At 42.7% G+C, this 27,364-nt stretch overlaps 3 protein-coding genes across 5 annotated transcripts; all 3 read left to right on the plus strand.

The window, feature by feature from the left end:
• Nucleotides 1–271: 271 nt before the first annotated feature.
• LOC133110412 (protein FAM131C-like) lies at nt 272–14,666 on the plus strand. 3 transcript variants are annotated; one of them, XR_009704850.1, is made up of 9 exons: nt 272–665; nt 1,310–1,365; nt 2,262–2,352; nt 4,133–4,357; nt 4,501–4,596; nt 5,629–5,886; nt 13,676–13,798; nt 14,110–14,223; nt 14,534–14,666. XR_009704850.1 is itself a non-coding variant. In XM_061220492.1 (6 exons), the coding sequence occupies exons 1-6, from the start codon at nt 635–637 to the stop codon at nt 5,883–5,885; spliced, it is 756 nt and encodes a 251-aa protein (XP_061076476.1). In that variant the 5' UTR covers nt 272–634; the 3' UTR covers nt 5,886–8,148. The 3 variants fall into 3 exon arrangements, 1 of the variants encoding a protein (XP_061076476.1); XR_009704849.1 differs by having other exon boundaries at nt 14,110–14,622; XM_061220492.1 differs by lacking the exons at nt 13,676–13,798; nt 14,110–14,223; nt 14,534–14,666 and having other exon boundaries at nt 5,629–8,148.
• Nucleotides 14,667–14,746: 80 nt separating this feature from the next.
• Nucleotides 14,747–19,246, plus strand: LOC133110369 (heat shock protein beta-7-like). The gene is made up of 3 exons (XM_061220409.1): nt 14,747–15,329; nt 17,364–17,497; nt 17,975–19,246. The coding sequence occupies exons 1-3, from the start codon at nt 15,152–15,154 to the stop codon at nt 18,152–18,154; spliced, it is 492 nt and encodes a 163-aa protein (XP_061076393.1). The 5' UTR covers nt 14,747–15,151; the 3' UTR covers nt 18,155–19,246.
• Nucleotides 19,247–22,115: 2,869 nt separating this feature from the next.
• On the plus strand, nt 22,116–27,101 carry ddost (dolichyl-diphosphooligosaccharide--protein glycosyltransferase subunit (non-catalytic)). The gene is made up of 11 exons (XM_061219975.1): nt 22,116–22,353; nt 22,804–22,914; nt 23,385–23,471; nt 23,711–23,814; nt 23,989–24,083; nt 24,537–24,630; nt 24,960–25,108; nt 25,542–25,689; nt 25,981–26,101; nt 26,251–26,357; nt 26,463–27,101. Exons 1-11 carry the CDS (start codon nt 22,152–22,154, stop codon nt 26,610–26,612), a joined length of 1,368 nt encoding a protein of 455 aa, XP_061075959.1. The 5' UTR covers nt 22,116–22,151; the 3' UTR covers nt 26,613–27,101.
• The last annotated feature ends 263 nt before the right edge of the window (nt 27,102–27,364 follow it).

Genomic DNA, 27,364 nt, shown 5'->3' on the forward strand with positions numbered 1-27,364 from the left:
AGAGGTGGGAGAGGGAGATGCTAGTTTGCTCGATACTTTCTCTCTCGCCAAATATTCCCACTCCTTCTCTCTTTCTCCCTCTTTCTCCCCCTCCCCTCCTCCACCCTCTCTCTCTCCCCCTCTCCCTCTCTCTCTCCCTCTCTCTTTCTCCCTCCCTCTCCCTCTCTCATAGTTCGTCAGCCCCAGATTCGGCAGACAAAGCCAGGGAGTGTACAGGCGGGACTGTCACACGCGTGAACCAGCTCTCTCTCTCACTCGCTCTCTCTCTCTCTCTCCGTCAGCCCCTCTCTCTGGGTCCCTCACTCTCTCTCTCCCTCGTTCTCTCCACTCTCTCTCCCTCCCTCTCTACACTCTCTGTCAGCCCCTCTCTCTGGGTCCCTCATTCTCTCTCCCTCCCTCTCTCCACTCTCTCTCCCTCCCTCTCTCCACTCTCTCTGTCAGCCCCTCTCTCTGGGTCCCTCATTCTCTCTACTCTCTCTCTGCCTCCCTCTCTCCACTCTCTGTCAACCCCTCTCTCTGGGTCCCTCGCTCCCTCTCTCTCTCATTCCCACTTGGTCGTCAGCATGGTGACGACCAACAGATAACTTCCACTGCCCCGCCTCCCCCAGCCCTGCCCCAGCACCGCCTCTTCACCATGGGAACCTGCCTCTGCAAAGGTCACAAAGGTCAGTGTCTCTGCCTGGCTGTCTGTTTGTCTGTCTGTCTTTCTGTGTCTGTCTGTCTGTGCTTTCACCAGCCCATCTGCTCTTAGTCCTTGTTTTTGGAGTTGTGAGCCCGTGAAGGTTCACTACCACAAACAAATTCATTGTGCACTCAAGATTTATTTTTCAGAGGCACCATATACTGTATAATACAGAATAATACTGGTAAATGTAATACGACACAATCAGGTTGGCTGAGGGCATTCATATCATTATTGAACATTTAATATTCATCATATATGTCAGTTATTTTTCTCCCGACATGGTTTGAGTCAGGTCAGATTTCAGGTAGAATGTTCTGCGTGTCAGTTTTCAATCTGATGAGAAGCATTCATTTGCATGCGCAATTGAAAGTAATGTAAGTAAAATGAAATGTCACAGCGCAGCATGAAAACAGACTTACAAAGCAATTACAACACTAGGGGTGCAGTTTAAAAATGGAACTGCCTCCTTTGCTCAATTATATGTTTATTTTGAAAGATTTCAACCACAGAATATATTAATTTGAGTTTCTGTCATGTGTTTTGCATAGAACCCTGGTTTGAATGCTAATGAGCAACAGGTGACAAAAGTAACCCCCCCAAAAATGTTGCTTGTCTATTTCACAGAATATCTCCAGAGCACCCCCAACCTGCCAGAGCCAGTACTACAGTCCTCTGTTGAGGTTTGTTGCGTGTGTCTGTGGAAGTATAAAAGCAGAAGGCATTAAAGCTTGTTGAGCTCAGATGTGTATTTATCAAAAACTGTATGTTTTCGACACAAGTCAACTAATGCACATTATTTTTGAGTTTGTAGCAATGCGGTGCATTGCCACCAGATTATTCTGTAATGTCGTTCGATTTCCTCTCCGGTATGCAAGTACGTGTGTGTGTGCATGTGCATGTGCGTGTGCGTGTGCGTGTGCGTGTGGGTGTGCGTGTGCATGTGCGTGTGGGTGTGTGTGCGTGTGCGTGTGCGTGTGCATGCCTGCCTGCATTGGCATGTGTGTATGCATATGGCTCAGTGCTGTAAAGTGTAATAGGCTGTTTTGCACATACCTTCCGAGAGACATGCTGAGTGCTATTATACTTACTTGTTGAGTGTTGTTTTTCTGTGTTCTATATAAATAGTACCGTGTAAAAGCACTATGATAAACTGTTATTTGCTAAATATTGTTGAAACTGTTTACAGTTTTGTACATAGTAACATAAAAACAGTTGGAAAATTCAGTACAGTTATATTTTTAACATTGCATTATTGTACATACAGTTTTGCATGCACATTGTTTTCAATTGTTTGTGTATGCGCAGCATGTTGTAAAAATAGATGCAGGAATGAGTCATAAAACTCAAACATTTATATAATTATCACTTTTCCATTGTATTTCTCACAGCTTCTATGGTGTGCTAATTCTCTTTTTTAACTGATGGTAGGCAGTTGGGAACTGCTTGAGTGTATGTATGCATGTGCGTGTGTGTGTCCGTGCTTATGTCTGTGTCTGTCTGTGTTTGTGCATGGTCTCTCATCCTTCAGACACATGTGTCTGTTCTGCTGTCTCTATATATCTGCCCATGTGTCCAGGGTGGCTACCAGCCGTCTGGCAGGACACTCTCAGACAAAAGGAGGGACAGTGGCTACGGCATTGGGGAGCTGGCCACCTCCTCTCTCATGGGTGAGATTTACATTCCCACATGTACACATTCGCTCATACATTCACACACGTGAGTCCATGCGCAGGCACACATACCCACACAGAATATTCTTAGGTTAGTGTTCATATGTATTCAGTGGTTAATGGTATGAGAATATGGCTGCTTTTTTCAGCCGGTTGTTGATGTAATTGCACAGTCTCTGATTGACAGGCTCACACTGTCGCTCTGTCCCGCCCCACTCTCTCATCTCCCTACATCCCATGTTTTCCATTCCTCACTGACTTGGACTCAAGACCATGCCGAATTGATTGATATCAAAATATCAATTCTTTCTATTATAATTCACTCTTTCACTCCACAAGTCTCCGCGCTCGAGCGGTTCTTTGCCTCGGCTGTTGCTGTAGCAATTTAAATCTAAATCCTGCAATATATCCACTAGAATTGCATTTTAAAGTGGCAATGACTGGTCAAATGAATGTTACTCACTGACTAATAAGAAAAAATAAATGACTTTGACAAAAGGTAAAAAAAAATTAAAATTGGACAAAGGAAGTAATATGAAGGTTTCATTTTTACAGAACTACTTTAGAAATATAATTGAGGGGGAAACTTTGGGGAAACATAACATGGTTCCCCACAAAATAATCATGTCGTATTGGGTGGTACGATCTGTTACCAAAAACATCCTAAAGAACATTTCCTGTTGGTTGTCCCTCAAAAGCTGAAATTAGGTCTATGTCCTTGGGTGGTCCCCAGACCGGTCCTCGGATGGGGGGTTGGGTGGTGATATTACTGCTGGAAGTGGACCTTACTCTGCTTTCCTGCTTCCCTTCATTCCGGAGAGCTATACAAGATTATTTTTGTATTTTCTGAATAGTGATATTAAGAATTGAAGAGATGTTTCTAAGTAGCATTTGAATAGTTTTTGAACCTATTTTTCCTTTCTCACCTAAGTATTGTTTTCAACAAATGCACAAACATGCAAATTCACACAGATACATGCACAAATGCATACACATAAGCAGGCATGCCTATTACACACACATGTGCACTCATACACACAAACATCCGTACTCACACAAACATGCACACACACACACATGCACACTCACACACACAAACATGTGTACTCACACACACACACTCACACACACACACACACACACACATTCTCTGCTTGTGCTCCCAGTGCCTGTTCAGAAAGCTTTTTCTTAGGCCATTATCACTTTTTCAGTCAATGCTAATGAAAGCTCTTTTACTTCCTGCCAGTGTAATTACTGAGTCAGTCAAACAGCTCCTATTTGAATACATAAGAAGAGCAAATGTGGGTGAATTTCTTAGGGAAATGGTGGGATAGGGAAGAGGAATTTAGACAATGGAATCTTCTAAGCTGCCTCCCTGTGGGCAATTAGTGGTATTGAAGTCACGGCTAATTGTAATGGCAGTTTAGTTAGTTCTTTTTCTCTTGGCTTTCTTTTCTAAAAAAAGTGGCAGTGTGTGCATTTAGCTGACCTTGTCACCTCCGGGACGCTGGCTGCAGCTTGCAAAGCACGAGAGGAGAATTAGCAGTTGGAAGAGAGAAATATGTCATTGAGGACAGCTGGTAGTTTCCACCCCATTTTTATGCTTTTTTGCAGACCTAAAGTACATGGCTGATTTTAAACTCACCCTATCCAATGGCACAAAGCCACTGTGGTCCTTTTTTGGTGGCCATTATTCCTCCATTACTCCAACCTTTTCTTTTTCTGCCCTCTTTCCCTCCATCCTTTCTTACGGTGCCTCTCCCTCTCTCCCTCTCAGGTTTGGTGGCCACCATAAAGGAACACATCACCAAGCCCACTGCCATGGCGCAGGGTCGAGTCGCGCACCTCATCGAGTGGAAGGGGTGGAGCTCTGGGGGCGGGGCCGGGTGTGACTGGAGGAGGGACGGGAGTGGCTGGGGTGGGGCAGGGGCGGAGCTTCAGGAGGGTGAGCAGCTCTACTCCCACTTGGCTGAAGAGGTGAAGGCAGCGCGCTTTGCAGCAGGTCAGCCTTCGGGGGTTTTAGATGGGCATGGAAAGGCACATGAATTAGCCAAATTGCTAATTAAACTGAGTGTACTCTAAGTGTGTATGTACATGTATTAACATTTATTGTGTCCGCTCACTCTCTGTCTCTCCATTTCTCAGGAGTAGCAGAACAGTTTGCCCTCGCTGAGGCCTCCATGAGCTGGTCACCCCAGGAACTACATGATGAACCCAATGGAACCTATGTCCCTCTGCAAGGTACTAACCCCAACACTGATTCAACCCCCTGATACTCACCCCAGCAATGACTAACCCCAACACTGGACCAATCCCAACCCATCCTGCAACTGACAGCTATAAAGAACCAATCACCATAATAATCCATCTTCTACTTCACATTGATGCCATATACAGCTAAACTCTAGTCATCGTTGTTTTCAGACTCTTTCAATATGCCACCCATACCTAAGAAATACTGAGCCAAATGTCTCTCTACTTAGTACATGCTGATCCACACAGCAGGCCATTTGCGATAATGTGAGTTTTATGAAAAAAGGGGGAAATTTTGCGACACAAATGGAAAAAACAGGGGCCCATTGGGGGCATTAAAGTGCTTCCCACTCAGTCTACATAGCTGTAATCCATTATTAATGCCTGCTGCTCACTCTGTGCCCATATGTCTGCATGAGCGTGAATCAGCTCGTAATGCCTGGGCCAGATGATGCAAAGCGACAGCAGCTCAAATGGACTCCCCAGGGAGTCTCTGAGGAAATGAGAGTGGATAAAAGGGTGAACTGCCTGAACAAGTGCAATGCCCTCACTAACACTTTGTGGATGGGACTTACCTGTACATTGTGTGTCCATTACTTCGACTGCCATCTACCAGGGCAGCAAAGCCCGGGGGTCAAAGGGCTTGGGACTGGACATTTTCGAGGGGCTTAGCAGTGTAACCAGACCTCTTCTTCCTCTCTGTCTCATCCCTTCTTCTGTCCTATGTCCTGTTTCCTTCCTGCTGAAAAAAACAGCTCAAGCTTGGTTTTGAAACAGCTGGTAGACCAGCTCCAAGCTTGACTAGGTTTGATCTGCTACTTGTTCAGTCAGGCTACCAGCACGAGCTGGTTGACCAGCTCATAACCAGCTAGACCAGCTTATGACCGACATGACCAGCTCAATTTCCAAGCTGGTGAAGCTGGCATAGCTGGATTTTACAGCAGGGCTGTTTATTTGTCATTATTCTGCCGTTATTTGACAGTTTGTTTTCTCGGCTGTCTGTTTCTTCTTCTCTCTCAGACCCCAACGGCCTCTTTCTCTCTCAAATCCTATTGGACGATGTAGGCGTGCCTCAGCGCCTCTACAGCATCAACCGGGACGTTAGCCGGGACTCAAGCCCCCTTCCATTCCCACCCCCGGCCCACTCTTGCTCGGCCAGCTCCCCCTGGCAGCCAGACGCACAGCACCCCCTGCAGGAGCGGAGGACCTTTCCCTCCGACACTATTCGCCAAGCAGACTGCGGCTCCCTCTCTGAGGATGAAGTTTTTTACAATTAGAGTAACGTCTTCTCTTTCTTCTTTTTTCTTCTGCCCAGTGAATGCATCAGCTCACAAGACCGTAAATGGCCATGAGGTATTCTATGAGGGGGTCAGGTTGGGAAAGCATCTGACTGTCCCCTCCATATTACATTACATTACATTACATTACATGACATTTAGCAGACCCTCTTATCCAGAGCGACGTACAACAAAGTGCAAATCGAACACAAGAACAAGTGCAAAGAGGACCTGAGAGGACAGTACAGTTCCGAGTCCTTGTGTAAACATACAGAAAATCAGAACCCTTGAAGAGTACAATCAACTTTCAAACTAGCATACCACAGTTGGCAGCTAGAATACAACAATACAACAGCCAATAAAAACAACAATACTTATACAAATAACAATATTTATACATAAGTGCCATTACAGTCTAATCATGGTGATTGTGAGTTGGGGAGGGAAAGGTGTAGCCTGAAGAGATGGGTCTTCAGTCTGCGCTTGAAGGAGGTCAGAGACTCTGCTGTTCTGACATCCACCGGGAGGTCATTCCACCACTGTGGGACCAGGACAGACAGCAGTCATGAGCATGAATATTGATATGGTGAAGCAGCTTGGAGAATGGATTCATAATTTGACCTACTTAAACAGTGATCTGTAAGAAATATAAGATGTACAGAGATGTTAGATTTGCTAACTCAAAGGGGAATCGATTGAGAAACATTGGACAAAAGACTCAGATTGTGCTGACTGAATGTCCCGTTCCACTCGCTGTTGCTCTGGTGACAGACTACCTATCTCTTTGTCCAACTGACATTTGTGGAGTCAGTCTGAATGCTGTCTTTGTCTTGGGTAATTGGCCCTGCAGTGTGAGCTAAAGTAGCTGCGACATCATCAGCAAACACTGAATATTGATTCTTTAATTATTGGGACAATAATTTAGAGGCACTGAAAAATCGATCTGATCGACCAGCACAAAGAGTGGATTTTAAGCACAATCCATGTACCGTCCTCCTGTATGTGTATGTGTTGAGCTAGTTCTTACTCGGTGTTGCATATTGTTTTTACTGCTAAAGAGGGCATTGCTTATGTTGAAGCAGATTTAAGCAAGATTTCGTGATATTAAAATCATGTGTGTAACTGTAAATTAAACTTCATCTGAACCTTAGTTCATGTCCAGTGGCAACCATAAGGGACCAACCAGCTGTGGCCATCTCCATAGACAGAGCTCACACTGGTGGAACGCTGGCCGCTGGATATCATTCATATGTATAATTTTACTTTTAGGCTCTTAGACATTTTAGATGTCAGAATGGGTTTGAATACATAAATAAGTGTATAAGGATCATAGTCCATACAGCGTTTGTATTTATCCCTTTTTCGTATTGATGCCAGAAATAATAATATTTTCTCAGCCTATTCTAAGGCACATCCAATGGGATGTTACTCCCTATTTAACTTTTAGAAATTTGTTGACCTTTTTGAATATCGCATATGAACGCATCCACTGAATTACATGGCGTATGAAAGTATAATGCTATTTAATATTGTAGCCATGCCTTTATTATAAAAAAGTGAAAATGATAGGAAAACATTCATGAATGAAAAGGAAATATCACATACAATCTAGACTGATAGTGTATTGATGCCAAATAATATATTGTCTAGGTTTATGACAAATTGTATTTATGTATTTTGATGTGTTCAGTGAAATGGAAACAATTAACATCATAAGAAAAAGAAACATTAAAAAGTTTAGATTTTCAAGCCATAGCCTTCAACAATCAGAATTACTAACTGTAACTGTAACTTTCAGCAAGCAGGATGTGTTTACAATATGTCAGAAGACCTGGTCAAATGTGTAAGAATTCAAATACTTGATTCTATGATTTACTGAGCTTGTCTGGAATAATGGAAGCTGTGTGATACTCTCAGAAAGTGCACACCGTGGTTGGTTCAATTGCACCAGGCAAGATCAATCAAGCACAGAAAAGTACTTGAATCCAAAACAATGATGTATTTGACCTAGGTCAGAATTGTCTATAGTAAGGACACAGGACTCCTCTCTTAACACTGCATAACACTGGATGCAGCAAATATAATAACATTAATTTTCAAGCTGTATATAATATTGAACCAAGCTTGTGAAACACAGAGACTCAGTGTCAACTATTATCTGTTAATCTGATATTATTCTGTTTGTGGAAATGTTTTCATTTTCAGTTAAATCAAGCATATACATGTTTACAACTGGTTCAGTTTAAAAGAACACAAATATTTACAGATCTGTGTCATTCATAAAAAGGTTTCCATGTGATATGAAAATACTGATCTCACACATGTTCACTCAGTGAGCACTTTATTAGGAATTTATTAGACTTATTTTTAGACTTATTGGTTTGCTTGCTTTTATGCATTTAGTTGCTGCCACATGATTGGCTGATTAAATATGTGCATTAACAAGTTCTTGTAAAGATCAACCTAATAAAGTGCTCAGTGAGTGTATACTCATATACAGATACATATGCATACATTTACCCAGAACACATGATTTCACTTTAACAAGTTGCACATCAGCACACCTACACTACCTGAGATGTATCTTTGCAGTTACACTGATGTGTGTAGGGTCTCTGGTACCCTGTCTTGAGAGATGAAACTGTAGGTGAGGATAGGAATATGATTCACATCTCTTTCTACACGTAATTAAAAACTCTACAAATTAGGTTAAAGCAGCAACAGGACTGACATGACCAAGCTGTCTGATTTTAGGAAACAGGATAGTCTGCTGTTTGTTGATTACCTTTTGAAATAATGAAGTGTTTCCATCCGCTGTTGAGGTGGGAAGAGAGGCTGTGGGTTCCTGATCAAGGTTCCGTAATGACTTCGCTGGTGGGAGGGAGAGTACCATGCAACAAAGATAACAAGTCTGCTCAATTATGTCTGTTTCCTGCCTGAAAAAAGCATTTTATTCACACCCTGCTGATACAGCAAGAGAAAGGGATAAAGAGAGGGAAAGAGAGAGTAAGGGCGATGGGGAGACACAGCTGATAAGGGTCAACACAGGCAGAATGCCAAGTAATCAATTGGCCAAAATCCTGCTGTCCATTTTGTAAATGAGAATGTTAGTGATGTTATGCTAACACAGTCACAGTCACAGACACAGTCTTTTTGAATGGCGTAAGGGGATGGAAATGGTCAACAGAAACAGACGCAAACAGTGAGAGTGACAGGCTGAGGGACAGCTGAGGAGTGAATGTACCGCATTGTACCCAACAAGTGAAAAGGAAATAGCGGAGCATGGTGTTTATAAAAATTAAAAACTGACCAATAATCATTGGCAATCTGCCAATTCTCAGAAAGGATTCCACGATCCTTATTATGAAGAAATCTTGTAGCAACTCCTAAATTGTCACATTCTTTTGTGGTGTATTGTTGGTGATTATCACTAACAATGGGTAGGTTTCAAATAAATTAATCTGCTGATTGATGAAACTTGGTGCACAATAAACCAACAAAAAAAAACAACTGTCAATCATCCAACAGTGCATGAAATTATGTATTCTTGCCACACAAGGGAACCTGCGTCATAACTGTATAGCTCTGATAATCTGGCAGAGAATTTTCCACTGCCTCCTTTATGCATGCACACATGCTGTGTTGCTTATATTGCTTATATCCCAGAATTCCTCTTGTGTTGTGTTGACGGCAAGCCTGCATCAGCATAGCAAGTGCTTTGTGCTTTTGGCACAGCCTGTCATGTTGATTGTTGTTTTTCCTAGCGTGCAAAGCGATCAACTGTATCAACCCACAGTCCCTCCCCCCTCTGTTTGCCACCATCCTTTTCTGACCACATTTGTATGGATATACAGAATTATTTATTAAATAATGTTGATAGGTACATTTTTAAGATTATACAAATGCATATTCTTTCATTTTATGTTATCTATATCTAATCCATAATTTATGTTATTTTATTTGTGCTTCCACCTTGTTTGGTGATGATCCTTTCTACATGTAATATGCATATTCAATAGATATGATAATCACATATACTTTTATATTATGTCTCACAGGGTTTTATAACCTTTCTCTCCCTCTACAAGTAATGGCAGCCTTTTTGTAAGAATATAATACACTGAAATATACACTCACTGAGTACTTTATTAGGAGCACTATATTACTTATCAGGAACAATGCACATTAATCAACATTTTCAGTTTCCACATCAATGTAAATGCGCCAGAGTTAGCTAATGAGCTAATTTGCCAAACCTGCTTGTCTTTGGACTGTGGGAGGAAACCCAGAGGAAACCCACACAGACCTGGGTGTGGTTATTTGCATTACTGTCACCTTCCTGTCAGCTTTGACCAGTCTGGTACTTCTCCTCTGACCTCTCTCATTAACAGTGGGTTTCTGCCTGCAGAACTGCTGCTCACTGGATGTTTTTTGTTTTTTGCACCTTTCTCTGCAAAGACTGTTGTGCATCCCAGGAGATCAGCAGTTTCTGAGATACTCAAATCACCCTGTCTGGCACCAGCAATCATTCCATGGCCAAAGTCACTTAGATCACATTACTTTCCCATTCAGAAATTTTGGTGTGAAAAAAATAAAAAGCTGAACCTCTTAACCATGTCTGCATGCTTTCATGCATTTAGTTGCTGCTGCATGATTGGCTGATTAAATATTTGCATTTACAAGCTGGCATTCAGGTATACCTAATAAAGTGATCCCTGGGTGTTTATTGAATATATTGAATAAATATTTACTTTTGAGTCTTGCTGTAGGGAACACAGAATCGATGAAATATATTTAATATGTTCAGCATGCTTATTATAGTTATTTTGGTCTTCATATTCTGGATATTTTGTTGTCACTGTAAGAAAGTTAAAAAAAAGCTACAATAATAAATAATAATATTAGTGTTAGCATACTGACAGGGAACCAATGCAAGCAGCACTTCAAGTTCTTTTTAAAAAGAAATGTTTATTTTATGGATTATAACTGAAACAATGATACCCCATGAAAAGCAATGCTATGGAAAGTTTAGGGTGTTTAGATTTAGGGAAAGTTTAGATTAATCTACAAGGCCTTTTTGTATTCTTAGCACTTGAAACTGTACTTCCCTCTAGGGTCTTTCAGCGCACTTGTCCCTGGTTATGGGTATATGCACTTTGTTGTACGTCGCTCTGGTTAAGAGCGTCTGCCAAATACCTATAATGTACTGTAATGTTTGTCAGAGGCAGATTTACTCCTGTGAGGAGGGACTGTTGAGTCAGCAGCAGGGTAAGTGTGATTAATGTTACAGCCCATGTGTTGAATGTCACATCCTCACCCCAATGAATAACTACTCAAATACCATTTACTGTCTGCATGCAGGATTCCCAACCCTTCGCGTTCGTCACCCTTCCATTTTTACCTCTTGCATTACGTTATATTAAAGTTATTTCATATTGCATAAAAATGTTGGGTTGGACATACTTCCATTTGTATAAAAAAAGTAATATTATATGGGCATTAATTCATTTCCAGCTGCATTTAGATATATGTGAAGCATAATACAAATATGAATCATTTTAACATAACAGCCCGTGGGGCCTTTTAAGGTGTAGATTTATTGCAGTTCATAAACGTATACTCATAAATTATAAATGGCTGTCTGTAAGTATGACGGTACAATGCAATAAAATGTGATTTAGTCTTGTAATGAGACTAAATGAAAACTGAATGGAAATGTTGGTGTTTGCAGTGCGCCCATATCCCACAGTGCAACTGTGTGCTCTGTTAAGAGATATAAATAGAAGTAACAGTGAACCAGAGCAAGGGGCAGTGATGCTGGACAGTTTACATATCGCACGGCAACCGGGAGAGAGGGGGACTGGCCTGTCATTGGGGGGTATTTGTGTATCTGCCCGGAAAGTAGGCGGGGGTGGTGGGTCCCCCCAAAAGGCTTTTCTGAGATATTCTGCCTCTCTGTGTGACTCGTTTTATTTAAAGTCGGGTGGAACGGAAAAGTTGTAATCCCAAGCTCGTTTGTCTCTCTGTCTTGCTCAGGGTCTGTCCTCTCTCTGCAGAAGCTCTCTATCATATGGTTTCTGTTAAAAGCACTCTTTCAGCTCTTTCATGCCTAACTAAAGAAAGAACAGTTGCAGCTAAATCAAAATGGGTCTGCATCGGATCTGATCTAATCTCATTTGATGTGCGGGGCTGAGAGGGGAAGGCAGTATAAGAACAAAGGTACGAGTGAGAGTGCTGTTTGAGGGTAATTACCCCCTGATTGTATCTGCCCCTGCAGTTTTCCATCCTGCTGTCTGTGATTTCCTGTGTTACTGACTGCAGCTTAATGTCTGAGCCAAAGCCTTGGCATTAAAATGGCTGCTACCATGTTTGTCACATCCTGTGCCTCTGTCCCTCATTCGTACCACATTCTGATCTCCCTGTTTTATGTATTTTTTAGTTCCATGTTCCGTTTCATGTTTTCCTTGTCACATCCCGTGTCTCTGTTTTAGTTATTTTCCCTGTTTCCCCACTTATATGTGTTCTCTGTGTTTCTGTTCCTTTCCATGGTTTCTCTTTCTCCTTGTTACATGTCTCTGCATATATGTACTTTACTTCATCTCTGGTAATTGTTTCACCTGCTTCTCATTGGCTAGTTGTTAGTGTGGCAGGTACGCCTGCCTGTTTTGTTGTTGTGTTCTAGTTCGTCTTGCACCCTACTTTCATGTTTGTTTCGGGTTGTTCTGGCCTCTGTTTACCTGCCTCTGTTTACCCCCCCCCACTTCCTGATCTCTCAGCATCAACCTCAGCCTGTCCTTTGACTTCCACCTGCTTGATCCACTGTACCCTGTTTTGGTTTCTGATTTGGTGCCTGGACTCAACCATGATTCTTTTTACCTGTTTTGCCCTATTCTGCTGTGCCCTGACCATTATTGTCTACCCTGATTAAAGCTGTTTTACTTTATTCCTGAGTCTGCGAGAATGTTCCCTGGTACTGCAGCAGACAACCACATTCTCTCTCCCTCGCTCTCTCTCTCGCTCTCTCTCTCTCTCTCTCTCTCTCTCTCTCTCTCTCTCTCTCTCAGAATCACACTCTTGAACACAGGCATCTACGGCACTTGCATTTCATATTTCAAATGTCAACAACCATCGGTCAATACAGTCTCTGTATACAGTATATAAAGGTCACTCTATTATTTTTCTTTCTCCCTCATACCATACCTACAATGTATCACGATAACTGTATGATGGTTTGCAGATCTAATAGTCATTGACCGTCATTAATAGTGAGTAATTCAATCGTGGTGGTTAATGAATAAATATGGCTTATTTCTCTGTCTCTCTCTCTTCCCTGTAGAATAGACACATGCTTGTGCTTGTACACAGTGCAGGTCGATGACAGGCCTTGCGGGGGAAGGCACTGAGTTACTAGGCTGAATTCAGACAATCAGAGAACAGATAAGGCAGGAACGGAGTGGTTTGTGTGCTCTAATAGTACAACAAGGGACTGACTGGACTGCAGAGTGTTACAGGAAGGATTAAACAGTTTTGGTGGACAACTGTGAAGAAATGTAGTTTTTTTATTGTTGATGCTGAATAGTATAGATTATGAATAGTAAATACATATACTGTTACTGGACTATTATCTGACAATGAATACATGTCCCACAAAGTATATGCACCAAAACAAACTCCCTTTAGCTTTACAGTACTCAGTGAACACTGTTGTATTACAGGAAGAGCATCTTAACAGCTCATGCCTCAATTCCCATGAGTTGCCAACATATTTTTAACTGATATTCTTATTAAAGGTCATTGAGGGGACCTCGCTAAGCTACTTGCCCCACCCCCCGACTCACCAGGAATGATCATCAAGGTCACCCAAGGTGCCCTGAAAACGGACACCACCCAGACTCCCCTTTGGACTTAATGAGGTGAGTGACAGCTGTGCCTGTCCCATGGTCCCTGATTATTGGGCCTCTTCAGTTGTGGGGTGCAGGTCAGATGGTCAGACATGCAAATGTGAAGAGAGAGAGGGGGGGAGAAAGAGAGTGATAGATAGATAGATAGATAGAAATATAGACAGACAGGCATACTGTCTCTACTTTGCTGAAACCTCCAATACAAGGCACATTCAATAAAAAATAAAATATTTTAGAAAATATTTCTCCTACAACATCCAAGACACTTGTACTAGGTGAAAAAAACGACAAAAATCACATACTTGAACTTGTATTTCCACCAGGTCTCTGGAGGATGAGATGTGTTGAATGAGAGGAAACAGCGATGAGACCACACCGACTAGAGGATGAGAGCCAATTGGGGGCCGGAAAAGCAGTTGTGCCAATGACGCCATTTTGTAATTATCTTGTCAGCATGGTACTTAATGTCCCATTCCATGAGGAGTGTGAGGATGTTTATGTTAATGCGAGAAATGTGTCATGTACCAGGCATCACGGGAAACCTAAATTGATATTCAAACATAATTTTGAAAACATGCAGAAAGAGGGGGAATAAGATGGGGGACTACTGGAGAGAGGGAAGGAATGGACACCTATTTCAGGGAGGGAACGTGTTGAGCACAGAATGCCATCTGTTGACTCACTCACTCGTCCCTCCCTCTCTCCTTTCTCTCTCTCTCTCTCTCTCTTCCCTCCGTCTTTGTCAAGAACACTTTCTCAACCTCATGCCCTCATCGCAAAAAACTTTTCCAACCGCTGACACACGGACCCACTCTCCCCCTCTGTCTCAGATGATAAATTTAGCACACAGTTATCGTCAAAAATCCCCAAGTGCACTGAGAGGGGAAGAGAGAGAGAGAGGGGGAGAGAGAGAATGGGAGTGTGGGTGTGGGTGGGGTGGGGGGTTTACAAAACGCCATCAGTCACCTCCACATTATAAAAGCCAGATCCGGCAGCCAGGCCCGAAGGCTCTCTATAATCGGAGAGGGGTGTGTAAAAGAGGGGGGAAGCACAGAGAGAGGAGTGGGACGTAGATGAGCCTAAGCTGCTGGAGGTCCGGGAGAGAAAAGAAAGGAAAGAACAGGACAGAGAAGAGAAAGGAAAGAACAGACAGGGAGGAGAAGAGAAGAGAAACTCAGACACAAAGAACGAAGCACAGAGGACTCTGAGGACTGTGTGGATATTTTCCTGTGTCTGAGCGGTGTAGTCTGGGACACGCTGGTCCTCCACACAGACAGTGTCTGAAGGGATCCTCTTCCTGTGCTGTCCCTCTGCCTCTGGGCCCCCCTCACCCCCTGATCTCGCCTCTGTAACACCTGGACATCAATGAGTCTGAACAACTCCTCCGGCTATCGATCGGAGCGTAGCTTCCAGCAGACCTCTTCCTCATCCTCCTCCTCCTCTACCACCACCGGCCCTAGCATGGAGAAGAGTCGAGGGCTGTTTGCGGAGGATTTCGGATCTTTCATGCGCCCAGCCCGTGACAACGCGATTGGATTCTCAGGTGAGATTGCTGGGGGTACATTGAGTTCCCCTCCTTACGGCAGTTTGTCTTTAGCACCTATGCTGCATATGGGACCACTCCAGCAAGTAATTAAGAATAATTATATTTCCAGCAGATGTAATTTATTTTATTTTAAAGAATATGTATCCATAATATTCAAGTAGAGTCAAGTCAAGTCAAGTCAAATTTAATTTAATTACAGACAACATGTATTACATAATATATGTTTACTATAATAACAAGTATATATTTATACGTACATGTGCCTCATGTAAAAATGCATTATAATTTTATAAACTTTTAATACGATGCAATTTACGATATAACATTCAAACCCATTTTGAAAATTATATGGTAAATGAAAAGGCATATATTTGATTACTTTTTAATACATTAAATGTATGGTCCAAAATAAACCCCATATATTCATGTGATAATACATTCAGCTAAATGTTGGATGTCTTTGTTTCTTGGTACAGACCGGGCCCTGACGCCGGTGCATGGTTATGTCATATTGCATGCTTGCGTGCGCTTTGTGTAAATGAGCTCACCGCCCATGAAGGCAGCAGGCGATTTCGGGGGGGGGGGGGGGGAGGAGTATTTTGGTAGCATGAGCAGCATGCTAAAGCATCCAGGGAGCGAGTGAGCGGGGGAGAGGAGGGAGGGACAGGTTTGGGAGAGATGGGGGACAGGTTCGGGAGGGAGTGAGCAGGGGGAGGCGAGAGGGACAGATTGGGAGGGACAGATCGAGAGGGACAGATCGGGAGGGACAGATCGGGAGGGACAGATCGGGAGGGACAGATCGAGAGGGACAGATCGGGAGGGACAGATTGAGAGGGACAGATTGAGAGGGACAGATCGGGAGGGACAGATTGAGAGGGACAGATCGAGAGGGACAGATTGGGAGGGACAGATCGGGGGGAGGCAAGAGGGACAGATCGAGAGGGACAGATTGGGAGGGACAGATCGGGGGGAGGCAAGAGGGACAGATCGAGAGGGACAGATCGGGGGGGACAGATCGGGAGGGACAGATCGAGAGGGACAGATTGGGGGGGACAGATCGGGGTGACAGATTGGGAGGGACAGATCGGGAGGGACAGATCGGGGGGAGGCAAGAGGGACAGATCGAGAGGGACAGATTGGGAGGGACAGATCGGGAGGGACAGATTGGGAGGGACAGATCGGGAGGGACAGATTGAGAGGGACAGATCGAGAGGGACAGATCGAGAGGGACAGATCAGGAGGGGCAGATCGGGAGGGACAGATCGGGGGAGGCAAGAGGGACAGATCGGGAGGGACAGATTGGGAGGGACAGATTGGGAGGGACAGATCGGGAGGGACAGATTGAGAGGGACAGATCGAGAGGGACAGATCGAGAGGGACAGATCGGGAGGGACAGATCGGGAGGGGCTCGTGGGCTTTTCCTCACGGAGGGAATGCGTGGCACTCGGCCAGGCCGGTGACTTCACCGATGGGGAATGACAGTGTGACGCCTGAACCGAGGAGACAGGGTGGAGCGTTGCACGGCAACTGGGGGTACACAGCCGCACACACAGGCTCTCGCGCGGCTGCGCTGTGCGTGCCAGCGGTAGTGGAAACGTCACCAGCACTCACAGTAAGACCAGTCTCAAATAAACTCTTACAGACTGCATACGGTCCCTATTGGACTTATATGAACTCTGTTTGAGTTGAACTAACACTTGAGGTTTAACTGTGTGTCCACATACAAAGGAGAGACACATTCACAAGCGCACTGTCATACACATGCACTGAGGTGTACTCACGTCATACACATTTTCACATATATCAACGGACATCATGTATATGTAGCATGGAGTCAAATGGATGAGCGAGTTCCTGATGATATCCAAATTATAATCATGACCAAATTGTGGTCAGTTACAGTCAGATAGATTTGTGGTCTCATCGGTATCTTCCCTGGGGTCTACCCTTTCTGTGAAAGCAGGATATTGATTTGTTGAAGTGTAAATGAGCTGCAGTAAATGTGGAATCCATGGTTCCTCTCCTGGAAAGGTCTGCCAGGGCCCGCGGGGGGCATCCGGTCTCAGGGGGACACGTACCAGTTCACAGTGGACGTCAGAGACTTCTCCCCCGAGGACGTCATCGTCACCACCTCAAACAACCAGATCGAGGTTCGCGCAGAGAAGGTGAGCGACACCTGTCTTCTTCGTTCTCCCATTCACCTTGTTTGTGTGTGTGTGTGTGTGTGTGTTAATGCAAGAAATGTGTAATGTGTGTGTGTGTGTGTGTGTGTGAGAGAGAGAGAGAGAGAGAGAGAAAGAGAGAGAGAGATAAATAGAATAAGGACATATTAAGTCAGACAGGGCTACTATAATTTATCCTCTGGCCTTGTTTATGTTGAATGCTACTTAATACGGCTATCGCTTAATAATAAGGCATTAATATATGACTTAATCTTTTCTATTAACTAAATAATTAAACTGTGCATGGGAAAACTAGTAGTCAATCACTGTTTTTCAGCCATCATTAAGTGTGATATTTTTCCATAACTCTATGAAGGTCTATCTTGACTAATTTTACTTCTTCTTCTTCTGATCCCACCGCCGGTGGTCCGACTTTGTAAAATTTTCTCTCTCCTTTTCTGTCTCCTGGTCACTCACCAGTTGGCGGCTGATGGCACAGTGATGAACACTTTTGCCCACAAGTGCCAGCTACCAGAGGACGTTGATCCTACGTCTGTGACATCATCACTGGGGGATGGCGGTACCCTGACCGTGAAGGCCCGTAGACACCCGGCAAAGCACGAGAACGCTCAAACTTTCCGCTCCGAGATCAAGATCTGAGATAAACAAGGCTGGCCTACACCCCGTCCCGTGTCGCCTGACATTCCCAATTCTACCTGCTGTTTTTTATCCTCTCCTCTCCTCTCCTCTCATCCACTGCACACCTGTCTTGTTCAGTTGTTTTCTGTTGTTGATTCTCCCTCTCTCCCCTTTTACACAACGTTGCATCATATGGCTTTCATATCTTGGATTACTTGTTTCAAACTTCTTTTGAACTGAGCTACAATTCTGATGTCAGCTAACTGTTGATTCCCACATCAGTGCAAACACATTTGCAATATATCTCACACACAAACACAGCCACACACTCAAACACACACTAATTCCCAAATACACCCCCCCCCCCCCCACACACACACACACAAACACATAATTTCCTCTCTGGGCAAGCACCTCTTTGCTTTTGTAAATATTCTTCCTGCCTCAGATGGCAACCAGCTCTAACTACAGATACTATGACTTTTAATGGCATAGTGTATGTGTGCACACACAGCACAAACACATACACACACACACAGCACCTTGTTGATACTTTAACTTTAATTTAATTTTTAAGATGTTGTGATGTGGAAAAAAATTAAATATATTTCTCATGTTTTACAAATGAAAATGAGCTTTGATTGTGAGTGATATTATCTGTGACTTGGCGTGTGGTTTGTATATTGCAGCATACCGTATGTGTGCTGTGTGGCAGTGGATGTGCATGTGTGTGCTTGTATTCAGTTTGTATTGTATTTCTCAAGTGCTCTGTTCTTTGTCAGTTGTCAGACTGTCAGCAGATCAAGGACACAGTAAAGTGGCCTAAATCCTCACTCCTCTTTACCATGGAGTCATTCTGGTAGTTTCCATTTCCATTTAAACCGCTTCCTCTCTCCTGCAGATGATTCTGTCATGGTAGAGATGGAACACATGTATGTGTGTGTGCTGTGTGTAAGGTTCTTCTTGCCTGTCCCTTTCTCTTACTCTGTGTGTGTGTGTGTGTGTGTGTAAATATCAAAGCTATCTTTTCCAAATAACAATCAGATGTTCTTTAGAAACTTGTGAGGAACATAAAAAATGTATTTCATTAATAAATAAATCCAGTGCAAAACATCTGTGTTTGTTTATTTAAATGTGCTTGCCATAAAATATGCACAGTAGAATGTTAAATGTTAATTCACTGTTAATCCATTCTGACTCCTTAAACCCTGACTGCATATAAACCCTGACATACAAAATCTGACTGCATAATTGCTGGAATAGTATCACCATCACAGTATGACAGAAGTCATTAGCGCAGTGTGTGAGAGTCCAAGTGCTGAGAGGATGCGTGCAATCCTAGGTCAATATACTGATGCTAGCTGGTGATAGTTGATAGTTGATAGTTTTTTTGTTGTTGTTGTGTAGTTATTATCAGCCAGATACAGATCATTCTTGAGTATACATATCTGTAAAAGTCAAACAGACACACACACAAACACATCCATGACGTCTTGCAAATGACGGATATGATTAATTAATTTTAACTTTTAGCTTGAAATTTAAAAATTGTGTTATTTGTTTGTTTATTATTTATTTGCTGTGTTGTTTTCTATTTTGTTGCCAAGGAATGACATACAGTAAAGTCAATCATTGAGAAGTGAGGTGGTGTACTGTACCACCTGAACACTGCCTAGATCAGGCTGTCCCCCAAATTTGACTCAAAAAGATAACATTGTTTGAGAAAACCCCTGCCACGCTCATGTCAACTTTGAAAGATACAGAGTTCAATGTTTTTTAGATGACAGAAAAATACCCTGGGGTCAATAATAGTCAGGTCACTCCACTTTCAATCTCCTTGGACTTTAAAAGAAAGCTTTTTTTCATTGAGGTTTTGTGGTTTGTGTGACAAAACTGGAACTGTTTGGTCTGTATGTAAAGCATTATGTCTGATGCAACCCGACACTGGTCAGGATATTATTGAGCTGCCACGTGTAATTCCCAAGCCTATACTCTACACAATACACACTACCAGCCCCTTATCATTTCAACAAAGGGCTAAGCCTAAGGGGAATAATGATGTAAAGATCTCCCAATTTGAGGGTACGCATTATGGTATGTCTGTAATAATGTCTGAGGCTCCACTTTGTGGGAAACTTGATTACTGCCTAATTTCCACTGCGTAGTGCTCATTAAAACTCCCTCTTACGTCACTTAATTATCCCAACTTATTAAATTTACCCTTGCCTGTGACATGGTCCTGGTGCAATTCAAGTTACAATGACAGAGGGGTAGGCCTGGATAATTACCCCATTTTATTGTCCAGGCTGACTTTGGAGCTACGCATGCAGGGCTTCCGGGATTTAGCCAGATTCCATTTTCTGAGGCCAAAACAGGAGAATGGATTTCAGTGGGTAATGGATAAGAAAAAAACATTCAGTGCTGTCTCAAACAAAATATGGGGAATGTTCATTTTTATCTCCACTATCCTTCCACCATACATTTTCTTGTTTTTTTGGTGTTATAGTTACATTTATATGTTGTCTGTGTGCTGTAATGTGTCTTTATCCCAAGACTTATGGAGCTCACTGTATGTATGAGCTGAAATATTGAAACATGGCAATGCTTGTATCCAGAGAAGCAACTGGAAGCGCTGGTGTCAGTGTCATCCGGTACAATAGACGGTGCCTCTACATCCTTGTGTCTGCTCCATGAGGCAGGCTAAAGGGCAGGTCCATCACTGCTCATTAATGAGAGAATATCAGAAATGAGACCTATGTCTGTGATGATATTGATAACATTTTAGAAAAAACATTAACAACAACAAAAAATAAACAAGTAATAATACCTTTCCCTTTCCTGTCCAATATCTTTAAATCTTTCTCCAGTTTGGAGAAATAGTCCGGGCATCTGTCCATTCACATCCACTACCAGCACAATAATTGGCCGCACTGAAGCGAAAATATCTGCAATAAAGACTTTCGTCAAGTGTTGGTACCTATTGAACCAAGCATTGAAGTCGGTAATGAATGAAAAGTGCGTAATGGTTCTTTTGGACACAGAAGAGAAAATAACGTTGTGCGTTGTCTCCCCCTGGTGGAAACTGTATAACAATGCACCACATTTTTCTGTACGGCAAGAGCTTTCGACTGAGGATTCGTGGCAAGAACTGTCGACCGAGGAGTTGTTTCACCTGGGAGGTGTGCTATAACAAAGACTAAGGGGAAACTGACAAGATACACAAGAAATCGTTGGAAAATGTTTCGCCCAAATTGTCGTCTACTGAAACGTATTCCCTCTGGCAATTTATTGTACATGTGCTAAAACTGAACAATAACCAAATTAATTAAACTTAATTAAATCTGGAGAGGTAACTTTTACACAGACAAATGCAAATAATGTTCCATACACATGGTAAATAAGTGTCGCACAAAATGTTTTTGTTGTCTTTGTTTTATTTTATATCGGAATACTAAATAGGCTACCTATTAGTAAATAATTATATTAATCATTCCAAAAATACATGACTTGTTAGTTTGAGTAAAACATTACACGTAACAAGGCTGGAAAACATCACAGTGCTTCCCATTCAAATTAGTGTATAATATACTGAATTTCCTTGTTCGCATAGACAGAAAATCCACTATGTTCCATCTCTCGCAATTATATCTCTCATTCTTCTCTGGCCTTGTGGAGCTGTCGGGTTTTGATTGGCTAACTCGAGACAACTCGCTTACAATAGATTAACCCGCCCCCCTACTAACTATAACACATATGACTCCTGAAGATAAACTGGAATATAAAACTGTCTGTGTTTATTTTGCGCAAGCATTCATTACAGAATCACAAGAGGTATTATTTATTTTTAATTTATGCATTCTTATTCCCAACTTTTTTCACGACCTTAGACTAACACTTTACGGTAATGTCTGTTGTCCTGGTGAAAGATTCTGGATCTCATGATTCTGGCATGTCATTGGATGGCTGGTGCAAGTTGAAAGGTGACGCTTATAGCGCTGACGTCGCTCTGATAGGAAAGATGGCGGTGGAAGGAGTGTGTTCGAAGGCTCGGTCCCAGTTTACTAGACAGGCTCTCATTAGACCTGAAAACAGTCTTTTCATGTTTCTCTTGGTGCTTTTAGGCACGCTGCATACTGTACTGGCCGATGGAAAGACGCTAGTTTTGTTGGACAACCTGAACATCAAAGATACCCATTCAATTTTTTTCCGCAGTTTAACCGGTGAGTTCACGACTCACTGCTACGTCGATTCGAATTTCCTGATCATAGCTAACTAGCTATCTAATAGCCATACAACTGATTTTATTGTGTGCAAATTATGTGCGTTTTGGTAATTTCAGAAAGCACATTGAACTGTAATTCTTTTGCATCTTAAATAATCTTAATTACATTGCCATTTGCTTTCTAACCTGCGAGATAAAACAGGCCTGATGCGAAGATTTGATGTCTGTTGATGAAGTGACAGGACAGTCTGCTCCATATTATTTGGGGGCAACTTGCTAGCGTATCGTGCATTTTGATTACATATACGTATTAACTGTGAACTAACTCCTTTAGTTCAGTATAACGATATGCTAACGTGCGGACAATTGTTTGCCTTGTCTGTTGGCAACATAAATGTTCAGGCCTATGATACTCTATGTAACTGACGTTGATTCCTCGTGCTTTCAGATCGTGGATTCGACTTAACATTTAAGACTGCTGACGACCCTGGTCTCTCGCTAATCAAATACGGCCAGTTTTTGTACGATCACCTTATCATTTTCTCTCCATCCGTGGAAGGTGAGTGTATGAATGGCGCATCGGTGTCAAGTGTACTTTGTTGCACCCTTGGTACTGATACTGAACTTGCATGGAGCCTCAGGATAGACGATCAGTGCATGACACACAAGTCATTCCAGACAAAGTGAACCAATGGCTTCCCATTTAGTGATGATACCTTTACTAGAACAGGATTTACAGGCTGCTGGAAATGCTCTAATATGAAATGCTATAAGCAATGCACAGAGAACTTAAGTAGAATTCACAGAAAATGTGCAATTCATAAAAAGCAACAAATACAGACAATTACAAGAAAATCTGAGACTATGAGGTGGGAGGTTTTTCTAAAATTGTCTGTTTTCACGTGGAATGACTCGCTCTTATTCTAAGACCAATATGTTGTTTAAGCAACATGCATTGTCATCATCATAAAGAAGATTCTGATAGGAGCTGTTCTTGCATGTGATGATAAAGTTTCTGTAATTTTTCAGATTTCGGGGGCAACATCAATGTGGAAACAATCACTGCTTTCATTGATGGAGGGGGAAACGTTCTTGTTGCTGCCAGTTCAGATATTGGTAAGTCTGTCCAATTCACGTTCTCTTGATTTGATTTTAAAAGTAAGAAAACAACAACTTAAAGCTTAAAACTAGATTGATTTTGGTGTTTGTCATGATAATGAGGAAGTTTGTGCAATTAACCTTGATGATTAGAAAACTTGTGAATATGTGCATCAGTACACATTTGGACTTCGGCAAATGTAACTTTGTCTATCCATCTGTGTTCTTACCCACTTCTTTTTCAATCACCCCATCAGGTGACCCCCTCAGAGAACTTGGCAGCGAGTGTGGGATTGAGTTTGATGAGGAGAAAACTGCAGTAATTGACCACCACAACTACGATGTGTCAGATCCAGGCGAGGCGAGTGGAAGTGGTCTGCAAAACTGGAGACCTTCCCATTATCACCACCATTACCACTACTAAAAGATTCTGCCATGAAGTTAACCTTGAATTAAAGTTGGATTTTATGTGCAGTTAATTTGTGTGAGTATCCTCTGGTTCTGTACTCACCTCTTGTCACCTTTGTGTCTACAGCACACGCTGATTGTTGCAGACCCAGAGAACTTGCTGAAAGCTCCCACCATTGTTGGCAAGCCAACTGGAAAGCCCATTCTCTTTAAGGGTGTTGGGTGAGTCACCCCATTCTGGCTGGTTTTCTTTAAAATTGATAAGAGAACATTTACTTTTGTAAACCCAGGAGAGTTGGAGGACAGCTGTTGGATGTGAAATGGTCACTGTGACCATTCAGCAAATCCAAATGGTGACAGCCATTCACTGTCTGGGTAGCTATCTATATTACCAGGCTAGTGATGTTTGCAGCTCAATCCAAAACAAAAAGGTCATTGTAATATCTATATTGCGGTTGTTCTCTTGGTCTTCATTTTCCAATGGCTTTTAAAATTGTACAAAACAAAAAACGAATTAAAATCAGAATATGCTTCATGCAGAAGGAAAGTGTACAGATGACTTTCTTTCAAAGTTTGCATTAATGTAGAGGTGCCTAATGGGGTATTTGATCCAGTTCTATTATAATGGCTAACTCATGAATGTGTGCTGATTACTATTCCTCTCATTTTCTCTAGTATGGTGGCAGACCCTGATAACCCTCTGGTCCTGGACATCCTGACTGGTTCCTCTACTTCTTACTCCTTTTTCCCTGACCGGGCCATCACACAGGTAAGACGTCCTTCATGTTCTGTCTCTGTAGTATAGAAACACATATTCACAGTCTATCCTATCTGATTAATAATATTAATATTAGAAAATATTGTATACAGGGTGAATTTACTCTCGTGCCTGTAATGGAAACCCTGTGAATATAGTAATGAGGCTTTACTCTCTGGTATTTGGAATTTTAAAAAGGTATGAAATGTTTTGGGTTTCAATAATTTTCAATCTATGCTATGCAAGGGCATGAAGTTGACATGTCCTGTTTAATAGTAAATATTGATTCATGTATTTCCATGGCCATGTATTTATGAAGGGTGGTCTTTCTCCCTTCTCAGTACCCCCATGCAGTAGGGAAAAACACACTGCTGATCGCTGGCCTCCAGGCCAGGAACAACGCAAGGGTGGTGTTCAGTGGATCCCTGCACTTCTTCAGCGATGCCTTCTTTAACTCCCCTGTCCAGAAGGCTACAGCTGGATCTCAGAGGTAAACATCTCACCCGCACAGCCAATTACCTGTCTCGCCCTCTGTTCTGTCACTTTCCTCAGGTTAGAATTGTGTTTTATTTTTTGTATTTTTTTAAACCACAGAATAGTAGTTACATGCTGAAGGGCATGGCTCTGTCTTGGGGGCACCATGATCTTAATTGGCTGTCACTGGTCCTAAATCCATCTAATTGGCTGAGTAGCTTTACTGCACCAGTCCATACTGATTAGTGAACACGCATGAAGCTTTGATAAGCAACCTCAGACTGGCCAAGCCACAGACTCCCATCTCATCAAAAAACCTCAAAGCAGTGTTTTGACCTCCCCCCCCCAACACCTCCGGCCTGCTCTTCCCATTTGAAATGGCTGGCCTTCCTATTTGATGAGATGCACCTTGCCTGGTCAGGAGTAAGGTGTTTGTTCTGTCCCCATAGGCACGAGCAGACTGGTAACCGGGAGCTGGCCGAGGCACTATCTCGCTGGGCGTTTAAGGAGGAGGGAGTTCTCCGCGTCGGGGCTGTGGCTCATCACCCGGTCGATGAAAGCACACCCCCTGCTGCCTACACCATCATGGACCTCGTGGTGAGTCATATGAGAGGCACACACATCAACGCAATGGCTCAAAGTGCAGTCAAAAAGAGTAGAAACTATGAAAGAAGACTTGCACACTTGGTGTAATGCTCCAGTGTAATGCGTCAGATGATGAAGGCTTGGTAAAGCCGAAACGTCAGCAGTATTGTTGGATTAAAATTGAGATTTTTCAGCATTACATCAAGTGTACAAGTCTTATTCTTTCATATGCGTGTATGTTCTCTGCACTGTTTGTCTTTGTTTCTGATCTGTTTCGGCTGTGCTCTCCTGTTCCTTCTCCAGGAGTACAGCATTGTAATCGAGCAGCTGTCAGAGGGCCAGTGGGTTCCCTTTGACGGAGACGACATCCAGCTGGAGTTTGTCAGGATTGACCCATTCGTCCGGACTTACCTCAAAAAGAATGGTACGTGGCGTCTTTTCTGTTCTCATTGAACTCATTGAACAAGCTGAACCACACAATTCACCTTGCATGATTGGCTGCTCTGCAGTGTCATATCTGATGCAGTTATTGATGCATATGTCATCGTGTTGTATGATTTTGTACCTCTACAGGTGGAAAGTACAGCGTTCAGTTTAAGCTGCCTGATGTGTACGGAGTGTTCCAGTTCAAGGTCGACTACAACAGGCTAGGATACACACACCTGTACTCTTCTACCCAGGTAAGAAGACCTGAGAGAATGGCTGTAAACTAGAATGTTGATTATTGTATTTTCCTCTGTAAATCAGGCTAACGGTGAGCGCCTCTTGTGAACCCCGGTCTGTAGGTGTCTGTGCGTCCCCTGCAGCACACGCAGTACGAACGCTTCATCCCCTCTGCCTTCCCGTACTACGCCAGCGTCTTCTCCATGATGGGCGGCCTCTTCATCTTCAGCATAGTCTTCCTCCACATGAAGGAAAAGGAGAAGTCTGAGTAGGGGGGGAGGGGGTGGCAGGGCAGGCTGAGGAAATGAGTAGGGGGAGAGAGGCGTATGGTCATGGTGACGTATACGGTTGGAGGGTGAGTGCGGCACAAAGGAAGTGGGGGAAGACTGAAAAGGAGATTCTGCTGGCAGTCAAGAGGAACAGAGAATTCGAATCACTTATTCTGAGAAATTGCTTGATTTTAGGTGGGGTGGAGGAAGAATAGGGAGGGGGTATTTAAATAATTTCCTTCTTTTTGATTCAGTTTTTGAAATGTCAGTTAAATTAAAGCCAAGGCCTGAGGGGAAAAAAAATGCACTGTTATTTTTGTATCATCTTAATATTTCTGTGGTGATTTGGAGATCTTTTTAAACAAGATCAGGGTGTATCATGTTTGCTCATGTCAATATTGTTTTGTTTTTTTGTTTTTTTAATGCCCTCATTTTTTTTTTTACCCAGAAAAATGCACAATAAAATGTTGACATTCCCCTCCACCCAGAAAACTTTGTATGACCTGTTCCTTGGTGTAAGATTAAGAATTCTATAATCATGTCTGCATAGGATTCTGATTTTGATTGAAATGCCTAATGTGTGTACGCATACACTTGCTCATAATCACACCTGCATTTATTTGGTTAATGTATACATTTGTTCGCATTATTTTTTGGAATAAAAACATGCAGACAGTGCCCCTTCCATTAATGCAAGATATCTGAATCTTGATTGGCTTATTCTCATAATGTTCTTAATTGTCCATTAGTGGGCA

Source organism: Conger conger, chromosome 14 (genome assembly GCF_963514075.1).
Source record: "Conger conger chromosome 14, fConCon1.1, whole genome shotgun sequence".
NCBI classification, from domain to species: Eukaryota; Metazoa; Chordata; class Actinopteri; order Anguilliformes; family Congridae; genus Conger; species Conger conger.